We start from the raw sequence: 15,241 nt of genomic DNA on the forward strand, positions 1-15,241 counted from the left end.
AGCTTAGTGGTTGAGCACTTGCTTTGCATACAGAAGTCCCAGCTATAATCCCTGGCATGGCCAGGTAGGGCTGGAAAATCTGAAAACTTGAAGTGCTGCTATCAGTTACTGTATATAATGGTACAACATGATACAGGACAGCTTCCTATATGTTCAAAAGTGACTTCTATCATATATAGGGTCCTCACTAACAATTTTGATTCTTGAATCGGAGGGGAGGGCAGGGCTTCCTTGGGCCTCAGAATTCCTTATAGATATTAAATATCACTTAGGTTTCCTTGGGAAATTGGAAGTTGTGTCTTTTCAACCCTAATGGCCATTCTGAAGCCAGCAGAGGCCATGGTCTCTGGGCGTCAGAAAAGCCTTCGACCCTGACTGGAGCTGTGCTCCATTTGGGTTTGGATCTGTGGATGCTGAACTTGCAGATAATGTGGGCCTCCATAGCTTCCCCTCTTAAATCTAATATATCTTTAGATATAAATACTGTTAATAATAAATACTGTTAATAATATCTTTGTTTGTATTACATTGTATGCCACATGGTGAGATGGGAGTGACTATTATAAAGTAAAAAATACTGATTTAGTCATCAATATCAGTGATGCAACAGATCTTCATGTTGGTATGAATCTTCACATTTGCTTCCAGTTACTTCTCACTTGCAAATCATGGCCAGGATCTGAAGGGGTTATGCATGGTGTTCCAATTGCACATCAGGGCTTTTCTGGCCTTTTCCCATCCTGCAATGCCTTGTGGTCTAAAACTGTTTGTAAACATTGGAGGATAATCCAGACCAATGTGACACACAAGAAAAGAAATCTGCAACCTTCTGTATCTACAGAAGAAGCATGGGGGTTTTGTAAAAGCCATCCCTTCCCAATGTTGCATATATGCAATGGGATCAAATGTGTATACCTGTGGGCTGGGCAAAAATGGGTTGATTTCAAGTATTATTACCTGCATCCTTTAACAAGAGGATATAGGATACTGGCATTTATCATTCAAAACATAGCTCTTGGATTCTTTCTAGTGCATGTGACCTGCTACACAGTGACAATGCTATTTGCACACTAGAACATGTTCATGTGTCCTGTAGTACCAATTTCAAAGTCATTTGCTGCAACTAGGTCCCTTCATTTTGATGGCCTTCAGCTATTTTAGACATGCACTTCAAAATGATAGCAAAGTTGGAGGTTATCCAAAATGTGCCAATAGACCGACTTAGTACCTCTCAGATATGTTCTTGTACATTGGCGAGGTCAAAATAAAATCTCAAACTGTACAACTTAGTTCTTGTGGAATGCATTTACACATAAACTTAATAGCATGTTTTGCAAAATTTTAAAGATTGGGCAGTTTGGCTCATGTTTAACAAGTTGAAAGGAATAGAGCAGTGAGGTTGGTAACTATGCCAAGAGAACTGCAGGTCTAGAAAAATGTACACCATCTGCTTCTGTGCTCAAGCACTGCCCACACAGCACTGCTAACAAACATTGCCAAAACTTTCAGGCTTTTGCCTGACTCAAAGGTTACACCCCACCCCTGAAGTGAGACGCCAAGACTTGGAACTACATGCAGACTACTAGACTCCTGAGTCCATGAGCAGAATGCACTATTGCCTAGTATTCACACCATAGGGCTGTGTGGACTAGCCATGGAGCTATGCTAGTACATCCCTGGAACAGCTGAGACTGGCACATAGCCAAAAATACATTGTGAACCAGCTACTGGTCAAGGCCAGTCACTGTAATGGTATAGCCAAAGGTGAAAAGATTATTTTATTCGACTAGTTAAAATGAAATTTAAGAACAAAAATAGTTGATTTCAGCACAACCACAACTGATGTCTCCTTGTAACCAATTCTGCAGTCTTCCTGTAAGAACTTCTCAAGCTCCAAAAATGCATTAATGCCCACAGCCCATTTCTAATACAGTGTGCTCCTAGTCCTCCACCATGAACGGTGCAAATCTGTTAATGCTGCATGAAGGCAGAGCTTCCAGTGTAGCATCTTTCTTTTTTAGTGCTTGATGGGCCTTTTTCTTGGACCGGGATTTCTTTTTCTGGACCACGTCTGGAGAAAGATAATCTTTTACTACATGGACCAGGTTGCAATAGAGCTGATACATCCTTGGAGATGTGCTAAGCAGATTCTCTACAATGGAAGATGTCTTAAGATCTTGGCATAGCCTGTGTACAACGGTTCCAGTATACAGCCTGCCAAAGATGAGAAGGAAAGTGGTTAATTATAAGTGTGCATGGAGAAGAAACTTACCAATTCTAGAATTTCAAATAAAGGTGTTCCTTTAGGAAATAAAAATGCTTTTAAGATGTGCCTGCCTTGTAGAGTACTTAATCACCATGTCTCTACATCCTCTAATTTCAAAAAAAGACTGATTCACTTTGAAAAGGAAAATAGGAAAATTGAGTATAGAAAGAAAACTAAAAAAAATGGGGGTCATAGGTGCCAGATGAATGGGGTGGTGAAAGGAGAAGCAGTGCCTGCTAAGTGTATGGGGAAGAAAGGCTGTAAGAGGAACGGTGGCTATGCACAACAGAAATGGGGAAAATGCGTTTGGAAAGAGACCAGAAATGGTTCTAGAGAGCTGAAGATGTCTAACGTGGAACTGGAATCAGGACATATTGAAAGCTCATGCTAGCCTACTCTCTCAGGCTTTTGAGATTGCCCCTCCCAATGGAAGAAATGTCTACCACAAGAACTTACTCCAGAGAACATGAGTATATATGAATATGCTATGTTAACAAAGGAATTTTCATTTGTACTTGTATTTATCCGAAGTGGATCATGACCTTGTCAACAGGTAAGTTAACATGCTACAGGAAAGTTGATGATCCACTTTGGATAAATATAAGTCCAAAAGAAAATTCCTATGAACATATCATATTCATATATACTCAATTTAATTAGAAAGTTGATTTTTTTCCTTGTTTTCAAATTATTCAACATCTCATCTTTGTAAACCATTCTGCAGCATGATTTCTCACTTGTACTCAAAAGACAGGTAAATATTTGCTGAGATAATGAGACTTCAACATGATGGGGAAAGGAGTAAACATTGAAGAGAGCAGCCAAAGTACCCACTCCCAGATTAAAATGTCTCCATATTATTGCATTCTGATTAGTTTAACTGCATTTGTGAACTGAAAGGATGTTTTAAAATCACATTTTACATCTTAAAAATTCAAATCCTCTGATCACCAGAAGTGTTGACTAAGTAACTCCTACTGACTTTTTAATATAAGAAATGCTTTGTACAAGTTTGCTTAGAATTGCAGCTGAAGATCTTCAACAGCAGGTATAGAGGCAAAAAGTGTGAAGTGAGCCAGGAATCTGAACCTGAACTGTGAGCATCTTATTATGAGCCTTTAGGCAAACTAATCTCCTTGGCAATATGGTTGCCTAATACTCATTTCCTTTTACCAGGTTGTGCTAGGATTATTGTATGTAATGTGCATTGGACACTCTAAAACGGGTGTCAAACCCGTTTCATACAGACAACCTTCATGGTGTCTGCAGTGGGCTGGAAGTGATGTCATTAAGCAGGTGATGACCAGAAAGAAGCACTTTTTCTCACATAGGAACTAATTTGCTGCAAATGACAGAAGACAAAATATGCAAATCTTGCTAATATCTGATTATCCAATTGGAGCAATTATCATGTGGGCTGCCCTTTCAGCAATGACACTTCAGCAGAAGCGCACTGCTGAAAAGGAGGCCTTTGTAACTGGGCTTTCCTAGCGCTGCCCTTTCAGCACTGTTTCTTCTGCTGTTGCATCACTTTGCAACTCAGCGGCTGATGGTGCTGGGAGAGCCAGCATCATTATCATGGGGGAAGGCAAATAAAGAGCTTTTGTCAGCCATGTACGGGTCTGCGGCCCTTATGCTTGACACCCCTGCTTTAAAACACACTGTACTGTAAGAATACTGTAGTTTTAGGTTGGTAGTGTTATATAGGTTTCCATTTGTGTAGAAACAATTTAGGGCACAATCCTAACCCCTTATGTCAGTACTTTCCAGCACTGGCAAAGTGGTGCCAATGGGATGTGTGCAGCATCCTGCAGTTGATATCACTCATGGAGGCCTCCTCAAAGTAAGGGAATGTTTATTCCCTTACCTCAGAGCTGCATTTCCCTTAGGCGTTAGGACTACGCCCTCAATTACTCATCTTCCAACAGCAATTGCAAGACAACATAGTGTGGGGGTCTATTGTCCCAAGTGAAAGACATGGAATGTCCTGGGATACCTAATCCGTTCTAATTGTAGCCTGTGTAAGGTGCAGATGTCCCTTGATCTGTTGGCCTGCAGCAGCAGTTTTGTACTAGTCTATTTTGTATTCAATCATGTTCAATATTTGTCTTAGTAGAAGTTGCTTCATACTTTGGCAACTCTTGGCCTTGACTTATAATAAACCGAAGAAAAGCAGTGCTATACTTGGCATAATATTAGAATCCTAATTCAAAAGGCAACCTTGAAGGGACTGGATAGACCATCATCATTTATAAGGGGTATATCAAATACACAGAAGACACCAGATAAAGACAATCATGAGCTAGGCATGCTTACATTCCATTGAAATATATGGGGTCCTGCATGCCTAACTTTATTTTGTTTGTGCTCTTGGATATGCCCTGATATGATGCATGTTGGCTTGGAAATATGTCCCTCCATGTTCAACAGACTTTCATCCGAGCTTGAATGTACAGGTCTACAGCCATAGGAAGCTGCCTTATACCAAGGCAGATCATTGGTCCAGCTAGCTCAGTTTTTTTTGTCACTGAATGGCAGCATCTGTCCGGTGCTTTAGACAGGAAACTGCTCTCTCTGCTCTACCAGAAGACACCAGGGATTGAACCTGGGGCCTTCTACATGCAAAGCAGATGCTCTACCATTGAGTTTCAGCCCCTCCCTGATAGCATTAGGAGTCCTTACCGTGAAAGATCTGGCTCGGGGAGAGGAGTACAAAGCAGCTCGTTGAGATAATACCCCATTTGGAGGCAGCACTGCCACTGGCAGAAAATGTGTGCAGTGTCCAATTCCAACCCTTGGGTCGGTGATTTCTGACTTTTCCATTTCAGGAACTGGTCATACACAATAGCATCGACCTCTGATGTGGGAACCTCAGGATCTTGATATGAAAGAGAAAAACTTCCTGAATGCCTTGAAACAAGACTGCCTACCCTGTGATATCTTACATGCATCATGGTATGAACAATGTTCTTAAGCGCAAAAATCAATGGAAGCCTGAAAAGGCAATCAGCGTTCCTTGCTGACCACTTTTAAAAAACACAGCATTTTAAAAGATGTATACAGTACTTGTTGAATCTGCACCTCTGCCTTTTTTCAGGCTGAAAGGCAGCTGGGAATAATTTACTTGGCTTCTGTGGCCAAGGAACCTAAAAGGACAAATCATGCACAGGTGCACCACCCCTCTGCCATCAAATTGTATTTTTTCCTAAACGTGGAAAGATAACAAGATGCCAGATGTAATTTTAAAAGTCTCTTGTTTCTCAATTTTTATTTAACCAATAAGGATTAAGAGAAGAATGGTGGCACAGAGTGACTTCCATATCCTGTACCTGGGAAACATTTCCATAATCATGTTTTTCTAAATTAATTATGAAATGAACACATAATGAAATATTACCAATTACAGACACTTTTGCAATAAACATTTGGGTCAGGCATTAATTACTTTACTAAATTGATTTGAGCATGATTAATGTGTCTTTTTCTCTGAATTACTATGATCATAAGAAAGTATTAGAGTGTATATACACAAAGTGTGTGCTCACAAGGGACACAAAACACACTCAGAGATTAAATCTGCATATGGCCTAGACCGGAGTTTCTCAGACCAAGTGGGTCATGACCTAACAGTGGGTGGGTTGTGAAGTTGAATCTGAGAAGCAGAGAGCTGAAAGGAAAATACATGGAACCCTATGGAAAGTGAAGCTGAGTCACATAGCGTATTTACTTGTGAGTAGGTGAATGTCCCTAGTGCAGTGCAACGGGCAGGCAGAAAGGAATTCAACACCACCACAATTGTTACAATCTGATGAACGCAGCTCCTCAAAAACACTTAAAAAGGAGTACCTCCCTCCACACTGACAAATCTATTGAGACTTATGGAAAGTGAAATTAAGACACACGTTGGTGTTTGCTCAGGAGTAAGCAAACTTGCCTTGGCTAGTGTTGAAGGTTAGGCAAAGGAGAATGCAAGGCCACTAGATTGGCCCCAATCTGATGAAAGTAGAGCTCAACAAATGCTCCAGAAGGCAGCCCCCTTCCCACCATAAAAAGAATAAAAACAGAGGCTTGAGCTGGTAAGGTGAATTTTTTTTTCCTTTTTAGACTTATAAAGATAGGTGGGTCCTGTGATATGGCTTAAATGTAAGAAATTAAATTGAACTGGACACTGGGTAGGGCTGAAAATCTTGCTGATTTGGGGGTGTGGGGTTAAGGTTATTGCAGGCAGGCGACAGAGATAATTCACTTGGTGGAACAAGGCTGGCTTCCCCATCATCTTCCCTTATTTAATTATTTGTTTTACTTATAATTATTTAATTTGCTTGATGATGTCACTTTGGGCCATGACATCACTTCTAGTGGGTCCTGGACAGATGCTTGTCATTCTGAAAAGTGGGTCCTGGTGCTAAAACATTTGAGAACCACTGGCCTAGACTCCTATGGACAGGAGAGGTCTGATGGGATTTTTCAAACTGACCTTGGAGTAAGTATGGTTAGGATACAGTGAGATCTAGTTACATCAAGGAATTTATTTTTGCTTTTATGTTTGCCTGTGTGGAGTTTTGTTAAGATTCACACCTAAGCACTGTCCACGTCAAAGCTATTTCCAAAGTCTGTTTTATTTTATCATTTCTTCCTTATATTAGCCAACTCACCTCTTCCCTTGTACAGTGGTACCTCGCATAACGAAATTAATTTGTTCCGCGAGCCCTTTTGTATTGCGAAAATTTCGTTTTGCGAAGCGCGTTTTCCCATAGGAATTCATTGAAATTTAATTAATGTGTTCCTATGGGCATAAAAAGTCAGAACAAAGTCAAATTTGGTTTACAAAGTGTTTATTAAGTGCTCTTTAAAGGCATACATACTGTACAGAGGATTTCAAAAATTTCAAGCACAAAACTTCAACTTTTTAATTTTAAAAATTCGTCTTGCGAAGCATGACCATAGAAAAAATTTGTCTTGCGAAGCACGGCCATAGAAAATTCGTCTTGCGAGTCACCAGAAAAAATCGCAAAAACGCTTTCGTTTTGCGAGTTTTTCGGTGCGCGAGGCATTCGTTATGCGAGGTACCACTGTATTTTAATAAGTTTTCGGTGCAATCCTAACCAACTTTCCAGTACCAAGCAATGCAGCTCTGAGGTAAGGGATGCCTTGAGAAGGCCTCCACATCTGCCACCCAACTGCAGGATGCAGCATATTACTGGTTTAGCTAGAGGGGGGACGGTGCACTAAGTTTTGCAGGGAGCCTCTCTGCAGCGTACAGGAGGCTCCTCCCCCTCCCCTTTGGAGCCCTGGGGGGGGGAAGGAGGTAAATGGCTCCCAAGGGGAGGGGGAGGAGCTGCTTGCACGCTGCAGGGAGGATCCCTGCAAAACTTAGTGCGCCGCCCTCCCTCTAGCTATGCCAGTGCAGCATATGCCCCATTGGCACAGCTATGTTAGTGCTGGAAAATTGGTTAGGATTTGAGCCTTTGTGTTTTAACTCTCTATCTGCCTGTGATTGGCTGAATCCAGCCAGAGCCTTACTCTGGCTCCTCACTCTTACAGAGCCTTACAGTCCTCCTCACTCTTGGGCTACATAGGGTTTGGGAGAATTTTCCATGTACAGTGGGCCCTCCTTATCCACAGGCTTGGCACCTGGTGATTTCATATCTGTGGATGCTGAGCTAGTGGACTCAGATGACCTACAAGATGCAACCGTAAGCCTCAGAAGGCCTCCTGGACGTAACTGGAAAGCATTCTGGTTTGTGCCGGTGACTTCTGAGACCCTTCTGAGATTTAATTATCTGTGGAATTCAGTATCAGTGGGGGGGGTCCTGGAAAAGATCTCCTGCAGATACCTAGTGTCCAATGTAATTGAGAGAGAGGCTTCCAATGATGGTCTCTCTCTCTCTCTCTCTTTGTTGGGCTTTGTCCTCATGGTGGCAGCAGAGTCCACCAATTGTGGGCCCTGGGAGAGCAAAGGAAGGGAGGGACGCACTGGCCCCAGAGTTCCCCCACCACCACACACTCATGCACATATCTTGCACGGACCCATGCACTTGTACGCCTTCTTTCCATCCATTCTCCATGCCTCCCCCAGCTAAGTCACCTTATTTCCACTTGTCCTCCTTAGGGCACTAATCTCTGAAGTTTTGTATGGCTCAGCATGTACAGTACTTATGTTTCAAGGGAGAGGGAGGTGTGGAGCAAGAAGAGAGCATGCCTTCCCTGCTCTTCTGTTCTTCACACTTTAGGCAGTGGGGACAGAACAGTGCTGAGACCTGCAGGCACCATATTGGGAACCCTCGCATTGACAACGGTACAGCTCATACTTCTGATTTTATGTTAATTTCATTTCCAAATGCACTGTGAATGCCTGTAATACTAACCAACTGAAATGGAGAGTCCACATATGTGAATTTAAGCATGGAATGGAGGAAATAGATATTTCAAGTCTGACTGGGCTTGGATTTTGTACAAGTGACTGTGAGAGCGAGAGCCTCTGAAACCTACCTGGACTATGTACTGTCCTGTGTAATTCACCAAATACGAATCCAAGAAGTAAAGCCTTCACATGCTGTAGCTTCACTTTGGGTTCTGAATGCCGTGTCCAGTAACAGGTCACAGCTATAGGGAGCCACAGTAGGCTGGGAGCTGGCTCAAGCACGCTGGCTGTCACCTCTAAAGTTTCCAATAAAAGTGTCCGACGGTCTGCAAAGGGAACCTGTAGATTAAGAAATTGCGAAGTCTTTATGAAGAGAGACCATTCCCAACAGAAATGTCAATGAGACCAGCAAATGCCAAACCCCAGACTGTGGGCCGGATCTGGTGCCTACAAGAATCCATCCTTCTTGTGTACACAGCTTACTGGTCTGGGCTGCCGCTGATAATTATCTTTCCCTCCAATCGTGACAGAAGTCACACCAGGCAGTCGCTTCCATTGCCTGTTGCCCCAGCAGGCCCTGTGCCTCAATTTCTGGGTGGAAGCAGCTGGCCAGAATGACTTTCTGTGACAACTGGAGGGGAAAATAAGCAGCATCGCAAAATGGTAAGCTCCGCATGGAATGGGGAAGAGTTTTTTTTAACACAGCAGTCTCATGGTTTGGAGAACGTGGAACTAGACTTTTATCATTCTGCATTAATAGGCCATAATTTGATTATGTTCAGACCTTTTGGTCAAGATCAATAGTTACTACTTGCAAATTAATCACACTGCTGTGTGCCCAGCTTCCACTGCAGCATCTTGGCTTTTGTACCTCTATAGAGCTGGGCCTTGCTGGCGATTTTATGCAAGAGATCAGTTGCACGTGTTTTTAAAAAAAGACAAATTTTAAAGACATGCCTATGTTATGTCACATATTTTCTCTGATCAGGAAGAACTGCAATAGTCCTGTAACAGTCTACTGCCCTCTGCCACCAGAGGCGAAGAATGTTAACACAGTGGTGACTTTACATAGGTCTTTTTGAGCATTTACCTCATTTAATGTAGACAGAGAGTACTGGTCGCTGCACATATTTTGGGGCAGAGCTGCTGCGTGAACAGGTGATGTCTTGAGTACTACCTGGGTTCTGTCAGATTCATGAAAAATGGAAGACACAGGTGGTTCGCTCAAGGAGGCACTGAGTGAATTCTGTGGGGTGTTCAGGAGCCTGTAGATAGTCTGTCGAATGGGCAGAGCTGTAGCATGAGCACTATGCCTTTGCATGTTCTCCACCTGAACATGGAGGAATGTCCTTTTTAATACTAGGGCATCACTAACAAATGGTGCTAGAAGGCCTTTAGCTAAAGCCGTGAGAATCCATTGAGGTAATTCTAATTTCTTGGCTTCCTCTGGTTCATACACTCCATTCAGAAAAAAATCTTCCAGATTGACCTTGGATGGCTCATACTCTTCCATAGCAGAGCACAGAATCTGTCTTACTTTCTCTTTCTCATGCATTTGAAGATATTGCAAGATATTGTCAACCGCCTCAGCAGGATCAGCAAAATGAGACAGCCAGTTCAGTAGCCCTTGAATGCGGACCTGCTTTCTACCTGTCAGGCTGGATCTTCCGACAGGAAGGCGAACCTTGCTAAAGAATCTTTCCATGGCAGGCAGGCTGATATAATCATTGCCATTCACCACTGCAAAAAGAGGCAGGAGGGTTTTGTTCATATTGCTGAAATGGCGACAAAATCTCTCTAATAAGAAGCACCTTGCTGGGATGTAGCAGTCTTTTGAGTCTTTACCTGTGCAAATGTTTCTCCACTGGAAGTAATTTAAAGGACAGTACCCTGCACTTAGGTCAAAAATGCAAAAATCACTATCTGTAGTTAACACAGGGCAATTCAGCTGATTGGCTAATGACACAATGCTCCTGTCTGCCTCTGAAAAACACTGAACAAAAGGCACTTGTAACTGGATCAAGCTCTGCTTAAAAACGTCTCTGGTGAGTAATGGCAATACACTTCCTCCACCACCTCGGGAAAGAGAATAGGCCGACCGGATCTTGTCCTGCATTCTTTCCTTTATGGTTGTGAGTTTTTTGTCCCACATATCACGCCCTCCATCAAGCACAACATACGGTTGAATGTTGCACAGTGCCAATGTTTCAAAAAACTTATGCACAATGTCTGTAAAAGAATCATAATCTCCACCACGCCTCATATCCAAATCTGAGTCAAAGTAAAGCCGGTGGAACAAGTTACTTCCATCGATTATTATTTTTGTGTTCCTCAACTGCAAGTCAACAAAGAACTCCTTATGTTCTCCTACATAGCTCATTAATCCATGGATGCCCATACTGGTGGGCTGAGATGCACCTGTTGCAAAAAAAAGAAGAAATGAGATCTTCAAGTGCAATGCACAAGGACACAACTAAAATGACAAAAAAACAAAACTGGCTTGGTTTCTTATTTACAAAACTATAATGTGCGTTTGGATTCAAAATGAGTAAAAATGGTTGGCAACCTTCAGTCTCGAAAGACTATGGTATAAGCCTACAGCACCTGGTACTCCCAGGCAGTCTCCCATCCAAGTACTAACCAGGCCTGACCCTGCTTAGCTTTCAAGACCAGATGAGATCAGGCATATGCACGAAACAATTGGCAGAATTGTTAATAGGTTGACAAAATATCAGCTATCAATGGTATGCTAATTAATATTAGTGACAAGCAGACTAATCCCTATTTGATTTGTAGCTGGACCAGTTAAAATAGATGAATTTGAATAATAGCCTCTAGTGTTAAAACTTCATTTTTGGACCCATTCTGAAACACAGTCACATCACACAGTAGAAATCATGTTGTGTATCAGCAGTTGTATATCAGCAGAAACAACAGGACAGGGCAGGCTCCTTCCCATGCAATTGCATGGGACTGTACCACCAGCACCCTTTTCGTATATATTCAAGTTGCAGGGAGATTTGTGACAGTGGGGGGGGGGTGTCAGAGGCCTAAATGTTGCCACAAACATGCACAACAGCACCCAAGGGTGCCAGGAAGCAAAGGAACTGCATTTTTGATGCTACCCAGTATGACCAGATGCTGTTGCACATGCTCACAGCGGCATCCAACCCTGAAACCTTGAGGCCTTTATAGATTTTATTTAAAGCAGTGGTTCCCAAACTGTGTGTCGGGACCCACCGGTGGGTCACGAGCTGATTTCTGGGTCGTGTCAAGGTGATGAAAAGATCAGATAACTAATAGCCTCAAGCCCTGAAGCTATTCAATAACTGTTCAAATACTGTAGCTGATGATTATACTGCAAAGTGCTCAGCTCCTGCAGTTTGAAAGACAGCTGCTAACTGCCCTGCAAGGAGCTGAGCTCCTGCAGTTTGCAAGCATGTGTAAAAATAGGGAGACAAATATCTGAGAGTCTTTTTTCTGGTTATTGTTATTTGTAAATAAATAAAATATGATTTTCTTTCTAGATATCTTTTAAGAAAAAATATGGTAAACCTGAACTAATCACCTAGTGGAAACAGGAAGTAAACATAGGGAGTATAGCTGTGCACCAAGGTCTGTTTTTCTCAGGGATGGAGATGAGGATTTGCACCATAAGGGCAAAACTGCCTGTCTGATTTTTACCCATCATAAAACTCATAGCTCCATAAGGAGCCCTTCTAGAACAAAAATGGCAACTATAAAGCAAGAGGGGTATGTGAGTCTGAGGATGCCTCAAGCCCTGCCACCTCTCACTTTGGAAATTAAGGCTGCAATCCTACACACACTTACCTGGAAGTAAGCCTCATTCACTATAACTTACTTCTGAGTAGGCATGTACAGGATTGGGCTCTAAGCCAGTGGTTCTCAAACTTTTAGCACCAGAACCCACTTTTTTGAAAAAGTATCTGTCAGGACCCACTGGAAATATTGTCGTGGCCGGGAGTGACATCATCAAGCATGAAAATTTTTAACAATCCTAGGCTGCAATCCTACCCACACTTACCCAGGAGTAAGATCCATTGACTACACATGCCAACACACATTTTGCTTTCTTAAATGTTACACTAATTCCTGGGTATATTTAGGGTGTTGATTCCAAAAATGGCATCCGTTTTGCCCTATCATGTCTAGTTTTGGAGACATTGCATAGCCTCTTTAGTGAATGGTTCAAGCAGCTTCCTCATGAGGAAGCCATGTAGCCATGTGGCATTTTTGGAATTGCCACCACAAATTCGTATCAAACCACCATAAAGTTTGGGAAAAACATTTCTGGCCCTCAGTTTTGTAGGCCTGTGCATTGCTAGAATCAGTAGTCTGTTAAAAGTACAAATGTGTAACATTTCCCCAAATGCAGTCACATACCAAGTAAGTATCAAGTCTAATATATATTCAAAATTAAATACAGAAATGAATGCGGACCCACCTGAAATTGATTCGTGACCCACCTAGTTGGTCCCAACCCACAGTTTGAGAAGCACTGCTCTAAGACCTTCCTCCAGGAGTTGGTCTAACTGGGGTTACCACATTTTCTGCCTTGCCAGGCTCCTGTGCCTTTAAAGCTGCACTACAGAAATGTTCCAGCTCCATATCTTGTCGGACCAGGCACAGTGGAGAAGAACATAAGAGCCCAACTGGATCAGGCCAAAGAGCCATCTAGTGCAGCTTCATGTATCTCACAGTGGCCCACCAGATGCCTCAGGGAGCATACAAAAGAACAAGAGACCTGCATCCTGGTGCCCTCCCTTGCATCTGGCATTCTGAGGTGAGCAAAGTAGTTATGTTCCTGACATCTGCACACAGAAGAGCCCCGCTGGATCAGGCCAAGGACTGATCTAGTCCAACCTCTTGTAGCCCACAGTGGCCCACCAGATGCCTCAGGGGGCAAACAAGACAACAAGAGACCTGCATCCTGGTGCCCTCCCTTGTCAGCTGAACATAAGAAGAGTCCTGCTGGAACAGACCCAACGCTCATCTAGTCAGTTTCTTGTATCTCACAGTGGCCCACCAGATGCCTCAGGGGGCACACCAGACAACCAGAGACCTGCATCCCGGCGCCCTCCCTCATACCTGGCATTCTGAGGCAGCCCACTTCCAAAACCAGGAGGCTGCACCAACCCATGATGGCTTGCAGCCTGCGATGGACTTCTCCCCCAGAAATCTGCCCTGTCCCCTTTCAAAGGCACCCAAGCCAGACACCATCACCACGTCCTGTGGCAGGGAGTTCCACAGACACTGGGTAGAGAGACTTTCTTTGGTCTGCCCTCACTCTCCCAACGCTCAGTCTCAGCGGGCGCCCTCCAGCTGCACCTGTGGAGTGTCAGCCTGGCGGGCAGCTTCGGAGGCACAGAAGCCCTCTGTGGCAGAGCAGGGGGGCAGTGGTGCCTAGTGGCAGGAGCAGCTGAGCCACTGTTCCTGCCCGGGCAGCTTATAGGGGGGGGGAGGAGTGCACGCGAACAGACAGCTCAGCGCGAGGCAGCGCCCAGCACACCTACCAGTGAGGCGCCCCCAGAATTCCGCCCCTGCCCTTTAAGGCTCGACGGACAGGCGGTTGCGTCATCAGCCCCGCGCGCCGCCCAGCGTTGTGAGAGCATTCCCGTCATGCAGCGCGGCGTCGCTTAGCAATGCAAGCCAAACAGAGGGGGAAGGAGGAAGGGAGCTCCTTGGTGGCTCAGAGCCTTCTCCACACCCCCCACTGAACTCGCCTCCTCCTCTCTACGCAGTGGCCGGTCGATAGAGAAGGTAATGGGGCAGCCTCCCCACCCCCTTCCCTCGCCTCGTGCTATTGGCAGGCTGTACCTTCCCTGCTGGTGATGCAGCAGCTCTTGCTCTGGACCCTCAGACCGAACCTGCCCGTTACACGGAAGGGAAGACTGAGGCTGAGGGGGGGGGAGAACTGCGGGCTCTTCCCAGAGGGCGACCAGACGCTCTCACCAGCCAAGGAGGACCAAATGCAGGGCAGCCAAGAAAAGTGCTGTAGGAGCCTGGCAAAATGAAGCGCTTTCTTTACCCTTCAAAGCGTGACTAGTCTGTGGAACTCCCTGCCACAGGATATGGTGACGGCGTCTGGCCTGGACGCCTTGGAAAGGGGACTGGACAGATTTCTGGAGGAAAAGTCCATCGCGGGTTACAAGCCATGCAACCTCCTTGGCTGGCTCAGAATGTGAGGGAGGGCGCTGGGATGCAGGTCTCCTGTTGTCTTGTGTGCTCCTGTTGGGCCATTGTGAGACACAGGAGGGTGAACTAGATGGGCCTTTGGTCTGACCCAGCAGGGCCCTTCTTATGTTCAGACACAAGGGAGGGCACCAGGATGCAGGTCTCTTGTTGTCTGGTGTGCCCCCTGAGGCATCTGGTCGGTCAATGTGAGATCCAGGAGGCTGGACTAGATGGGCCTTGGGCCTGATCCAGTGGGACTCTTCTTATGTTCTTATAAAGCTAAAAACAATCATCTATTGATTTTATGGGGTTAATTTAAACACTATGGGTGCAATCCTAAGCCCTTATGTCAGTGCTTTCCAGCACTGACATAAGGGTAATGCAACCTCAAGGTAAGGGAACAAACATTGCCTTAC

The 15,241-nt window shown here is 44.3% G+C and overlaps 2 protein-coding genes across 4 annotated transcripts in view; one reads left to right on the forward strand and one right to left on the reverse strand.

Annotated features, from left to right (window-relative positions):
• Window positions 1–1,304: 1,304 nt before the first annotated feature.
• ASTE1 (asteroid homolog 1) lies at window positions 1,305–14,218 on the reverse strand. 2 transcript variants are annotated; one of them, XM_066627226.1, is made up of 5 exons: window positions 14,165–14,218; window positions 9,721–11,048; window positions 8,759–8,969; window positions 4,949–5,144; window positions 1,305–2,214 (listed from the first exon to the last, which is right to left on the reverse strand). In XM_066627226.1, exons 2-5 carry the CDS (start codon window positions 11,026–11,028, stop codon window positions 1,941–1,943), a joined length of 1,989 nt encoding a protein of 662 aa, XP_066483323.1. In that variant the 5' UTR covers window positions 11,029–11,048; window positions 14,165–14,218; the 3' UTR covers window positions 1,305–1,940. The 2 variants fall into 2 exon arrangements, with proteins under 2 accessions (XP_066483323.1, XP_066483322.1); XM_066627225.1 differs by lacking the exon at window positions 14,165–14,218 and adding an exon at window positions 13,740–13,868.
• Window positions 14,219–14,306: 88 nt separating this feature from the next.
• NEK11 (NIMA related kinase 11) overlaps window positions 14,307–15,241 on the forward strand; it is a 110,734-nt gene continuing 109,799 nt past the window's right edge. For both annotated transcript variants that reach the window (XM_066627227.1, XM_066627228.1), the window contains exon 1: window positions 14,307–14,411. The gene's annotated coding sequence lies outside the window, so the exon portion shown is untranslated. The remainder of the gene's footprint in view (window positions 14,412–15,241) is intronic.

This window comes from Tiliqua scincoides, chromosome 5, assembly GCF_035046505.1.
Source record: "Tiliqua scincoides isolate rTilSci1 chromosome 5, rTilSci1.hap2, whole genome shotgun sequence".
NCBI classification, from domain to species: Eukaryota; Metazoa; Chordata; class Lepidosauria; order Squamata; family Scincidae; genus Tiliqua; species Tiliqua scincoides.

What these genes read in the sequence shown, in the direction of transcription:
- ASTE1 (XM_066627225.1), bottom strand. Translation starts at nt 13,791, where the DNA reads ATGGGTTGGTGCAGCCTCCTGGTTTTGGAAGTGGGCTGCCTCAGAATG. An exon ending in GGGCTGCCTCAGAATGCCAG is followed by an intron (nt 11,049 to 13,739) that starts GTATGAGGGAGG and finishes TTTTTGCAACAG; the next exon opens with GTGCATCTCAGCCCACCAGT. An exon ending in CCCGAGCCAGATCTTTCACG is followed by an intron (nt 2,215 to 4,948) that starts GTAAGGACTCCT and finishes CATCTTTGGCAG; the next exon opens with GCTGTATACTGGAACCGTTG.